Genomic DNA, 5461 nt, shown 5'->3' with positions numbered 1-5461 from the left:
CCTGAAAGAGTGGTTAAACATTGGACCAGGCTGCCCAGGGAAGTGGTGGAGTCACCATCCCTGGAAGTATTTAAAAGACGTGTAGATGAGGCGCTTAGGGACATGGTTTAGTGGGCATGCTGGTGTTGGGTTGACGGTTGGACTCGATGATCTTGGAGGTCTCTTCCAACCTTAATGATTCTATGATTCTATGATTTGCTACCTCCACAACTTCATATGTAACTTTTATCAGGTTATAAAATATTTTCTCAGAAATTATGTTTTCGTATTTTCTTCAGGGATTATCTTGGTATTTCCAAACTCCTACTATTTCAAAGTCTCTTTGAAACTATACAGCAGTACACTCCACACATCAACCTAGAAACATTTTCAGCACAAAAAAAAAAGACCCAACAAGCTAACAACGTCTCTTCCAAGAAGCTGAATTGACAAGTTTATTTCCTAGGACGCAGCTGAGCAGGATACTTCAGGATGTATTTAAGCAAGCACAAGTGTAACCCCAGAAAGTTCAATGGGACTAGCCACATCTCCTACATTATATACACACTTAATTACCCTGCACAGAACCCCTTGATGCTTTTTTCACTCCAGTTTGTCTAGGTTCCAGAACCAATAAAATGTACAAGCTTCCCAGGTGACCTTTTGAAGACTTCAGGCGAAGGAACTAAACTTTGAGAAATATATCACCTTTGAAACAGCTTATGCTTACAGGAGTACAAAAAGTCAGTTACACTCTACAGGACTGTAGCTGAAAAATAGTTCAGGATTATTTTCTTCATCTAGTGTAACCTTTTCAAATTAAGTTCCAATTTCATGCTATAAGAATATATTTTATGGCTCTTTCCAGTTCTGGCCACATGGAACGCTACTTTATAGGATATAACCATCTGCTAACAGAAGAGAAGATATTAAAGCAAGTAATGGTACAATTATATCTCTGGAAATAAGATATTCTACTGAAAGTTTATACCAGGAGGACCCTACAGAATGCACCAGACTTTATATAACTTTTGGATTGTTGCCCCCTCTCAGCAGGCTAAACTACTAAACTAGTGTCAAGCATCAGTTATTGATAAGCCACCTTACCCAATCCTCTTCCTCTTGTTTTAGCCTATTTTCATACTCACATCAAGCCTGAGGTGGCATTATAAATAGTTTGTCTTGCGGGTAATATAAGAGTTGGGGAACAGAGTAACGTTTCTGTAATTCCTAAATTTCTGTTCATGGCTCATATCCTCCCTTTCACGTTACTCCCAACTTTGACTTCACTGCTCTTGAGCAGAAGTAAGAGAAGATTCAAATCAGCACTGTTTTCCTGGAATCAACGGATTAGGATGAGTGATTTTCAGCCTTTGCACCGTGGTCATAACATAACTGCAAAAAGCAAAGAAAGCTTCCCAACAAAATTTTTCACACCACAGCCGGAAAACTATGCAGGGCATGCAAATTGGAAAAAATCAAAACCTACTGGGGGCTAGATAAAATTTAACAAAATCATAACATATTAGAAAGAGAGCCTACTGGATCCCTCCTTATTTCTTCTTGCAGACACTGCAGGACCACCATCCCATACATTTCCCAGTGTCTGATTCCCTTTTCCTTCCTTCTTTCTGACTACACAAGTCTCAGGTTCCTCTACCTCCTTAAGTTTCCCCAGGATAAAACATTCATTGCCAGGAAGGCAGGAACAATAAATCCAGATTTGTTACTGAGAACAAAAGGGAGATAGCAGAGTTTATTCAGAGAGTGAATGACGTGAAGAGACCAACCGGTAGGTACTGCCTGTACAGTTATAAGCCTGCAATTTCCAACTAAGATCTGTATCCTCCTGCACTGAGCTCTGTCCAGATAACAGTGAAAAGAAGGTTCCTGCCTTGAACAACCTGCAATTTAGAGCACAACAGAGCTTCTCATCGTGTGGTCTTGTCCTCACACAAACCTGCAAAGATTTCTAAAAGATCCTCAGTGAAATTGCAGCTGATTCCCTCCCTGGGGTATACAGGAGAATGGGGATGGGAGTTTTCTCTGAACTTTTTTTCACTGGGAACGTCTGTCTAAAGCCAGGGGTTCTTTTTTGAATGAGCTCTCACTCTTAGAGAAAGTGGAGCATAAAGAATCTGGTTTTAACCATGATGATAGATAGGGTTTGGTCATCCATCATCTTCCAAGGAAAAATAAGAAATAGATGAAAACACCTAAATTCTAGTCCTCTTCAGGTTACAAGATCACCTGCATTTCCATTTCCTACATGGGAGGTTCCTGCCCAGGTGCTGAGCTGTCTCCACCTTTCTGGATGTGAACCTTGCATCAATGTCCAGCAGGCTTGCCAGACGCCATGCAAACCTGTCACTCCATTCTTGATAGTTAAGTAAATAAAGATATATATTATAATAAAAAAAAAAAATCTGTGTCTTGGAGAAGAACAAAGAGAGCTGTTCCAGAATAAACAAATATCTGACATTATTCTTCTAAGTATTAATCTTTTACAAGGCTTTGAAGTTTGACAGTGCTATTTCACAAATTCCTATGAGGCTGCTTTACTGCTAGGCTAGAAATCTGACTGTGGAACTAAGGAGGAAAAGAAGAGAAAGATCCCCAAACAAAGAAGAAATATTTAGCCTGACTGGTGAGTATTTCTATTTCTTGCTGCCATGAATTTTCTGTATCTTGCAAATATGGAGGGGAGACGACACCTTTCAAAACAAATGGAAATAACTCAATCCCAAATCTGTTATGAAAAATCATCTGCTCTCTACTTTCCAAAAAACTCCCATCTTTTCAGTGAGTTCAATCAAACTTTGTATAAAGCGTAAGCTCATTTTTCAAGCCATGATTTACCACCTCTGCATTTCTTAACAAATTTTCTCTTCCCCATTCTTTTCTATGTGGCAGTTTTGGGACTTTTTAATAATGTCTTGGCCACCTAGCAGCACTGGCAAAAGGGAAAAGAACTCCTGTAAGAGCAAGTAAACCCCTCTTTGATGTGACACAGAAATGCCTACACTTCATTAACCTTTATTATAAACTAGTCACTGGAAAAGTTACTTTGCTAGAATCCACACTATGGTTTCACTCTACAAACCATGAAATGTCAGAATGCTGAATTACAGTAAAATACTGCTCACCTCCTTATGAACCCAAGATTAATGATACGGTGCGGAAGGGAATAGCAGTGCTACTAGGAGCGTAACAGGTCACAATCACTTCTAAAATAGCTCATCAAGAACAGGCAGCAAAACATCACAGATGGTTCCCAGAACTGAAGTCCCCCTTCTCAACCTACCCATCACTGAGACATCGTATTCAACCAGCAGAGTCGCTTCCTGTCCACATTGTTTGAGAATACTCATGGCTTCAGCATGTGTCGTACCCAGCAGTCGGATCCCATCAACACTCAGCAGCCTGTCCCCGGGTTTGATTGTGCCCTCTCTGAAGGGAGATTGAAGGAATGGTCTTTATTAATATAAGATAAATTGATTTGGAGATAATACCATTTTTATGCAAAGCGATTCTCTCACACCCTCTCTGACATCCATCCCTCTTGCCTTAACACTTAACATTTACTTTGATGGTGAGAGCATTCAGAGGGCGCAGAGGAAAGGAAATTGCTTTAATTGGAAAGTCAGTGACTGGAAAACAGCTTAACACATAGCTAAATAATCAAGTTGTTAAATTGCAACTAAGTATAGCTTCTGCTTCAACATATGCTTTCTTTCTGCCTTGTCCACACAACTCCTCTTTCATACTTAAACACCTCTTCCCCCGATATTTTCTTAAAAATAAATATGAGGTGCAAACACATGGGTGAAGAAACAGATTGCAAAATATGAATGTCCATTTACTGATTTTCTTCAAAAATATCCCTTACTTGGATAATTCCATTTTTCTTTTCTTCCTACCTAAAAATAATTTGGCTATAAATGTACACTGTCTCCCAGGCATATCTCATAATGTATTCAGAATTATAACAGAAAATGAAGTACTAATGTTGTCAGCTCAAGAACTGGGGAGAAAAACAAGGAAGCAAGGGGGATGAGGGTGGGAAGAAAGGGAGGGACAAAAGACAAAAGCTCTCTTGAAACGTTTGCTTCTCAGTTAATGTTTCCAAGGTTCAAAATGTCAACGTAAGCTACAGAAAATCAGCCTGCTTTAAAGAAACTGCCCTTTAAGTTTCTTTAATGGTTTAAGGACACAAATGCTGTTTTTTGAAAATATAATTCATACATATAAATAAAGTGAATATTCTTTCTTTATATAGCTACAAGATGGTATTACGTACAAATACGTTCACTGGGTGAAAACATAAATCTGTACTCAGAAGTCGTCCAGGTGAAGTTATGTGTGAAGTTACATGCAGATCTGTACTAATATCTTAAAATAATAACACAACAACACCCAAACACATGACAGTATTTTTCTGAAGTGCAAGAGAAAAAGACTGTGGTATTAGAGTATAAAAAGCATAATAAAGAGCTACACCAGTTGTCTGAAGGCTGCAAAAAAATGTGCTCTGACCTATTGCAGGCATTCGTTTTAATTATTTTAGGTTGATTTTTCAAAGTGTTTAATGGGAAAGTCTTGAAACATGCAACATACTAAATTAAAGTTCATACACACCACAATGTGCCGAGCCTCTGTGGTTGCCTATTACTGTTGCTATTATTGTTACAATTAAATGTATAAGCCATGAATTTCAAAGGAACAGGTTTGAATATATCTACTTCACTCCAAATCCTAACTTCTGTCCCAAATAATTCACCTTTCTCCCTTTCTCTTTCACATGCACTCCAGAGAAAGATGAATTGTACCTGTCAGCAGGCCCTCCAGGTCTAACACATGTTATTACAACAGGACGAGATTTATTTCTGTCATCGTGTGCTCCACCTAGAAAGAGAAAAGTGAGAGAAAGCACACCTTCATTTTGTGATTTTTATGAAAGCTCATTCCCAAGAGGCAAGTCTAAATCTTGCAGCATGCACATTTACAGATGGTCTAAAAAGATAAAAAAATGGCCAAGACGTTAATATGAACCTCCACTGAATTTTATCTTAAATAAAATCGACCTACTGTATGGTATAGATGATTCTTTGTAAAATATTTCTACAGAGTGATTCTTAATAAATGTATATTCTTTTCTTAGAACCTCTAGTCTGCAAATCTGATCTCAGTGTGAAAACTTACTGTTCTGCAACGTTTGCTGCACAGAGGGAAAAACATCCGTACTTCAGGTATACTCAGAATAATGAGTGGCCCCTAAGGCATTTATACAGTAAGTTAAAAAAAAAAGCTTTCTCTGAAGAAATGAATAATTCATCATTGGGGTATATTATTTAACAGCTGCATGTTTTCTTCTGTTCTCTAAGTCAGTGATAATACTTTTGTTGTATAATTCAGACTATCAGCACAATTCATCAGATTTCATACCTAATTTATACAAATATTGTATGTGAATCTTTTTTAA

The 5461-nt window shown here is 38.0% G+C and overlaps 1 protein-coding gene across 1 annotated transcript in view; it reads right to left on the bottom strand.

Moving 5' to 3' along the window:
• Positions 1-5461, bottom strand: part of GRIP1 (glutamate receptor interacting protein 1) — a 242504-nt gene that overhangs the window by 74789 nt on the left and 162254 nt on the right. Inside the window, exons 6-7 of the mRNA XM_009327570.1 lie at positions 4809-4884; positions 3284-3429 (exon numbers count right to left, since the gene is read on the bottom strand). Coding sequence (XP_009325845.1) covers positions 3284-3429; positions 4809-4884 — 222 coding nt within the window. The remainder of the gene's footprint in view (positions 1-3283; positions 3430-4808; positions 4885-5461) is intronic.

This window comes from Pygoscelis adeliae, unplaced genomic scaffold, assembly GCF_000699105.1.
Source record: "Pygoscelis adeliae isolate BGI_AS28 unplaced genomic scaffold, ASM69910v1 Scaffold113, whole genome shotgun sequence".
Classification (NCBI taxonomy): Eukaryota; Metazoa; Chordata; class Aves; order Sphenisciformes; family Spheniscidae; genus Pygoscelis; species Pygoscelis adeliae.
This window is presented reverse-complemented; position numbering and strand designations above follow the sequence as displayed.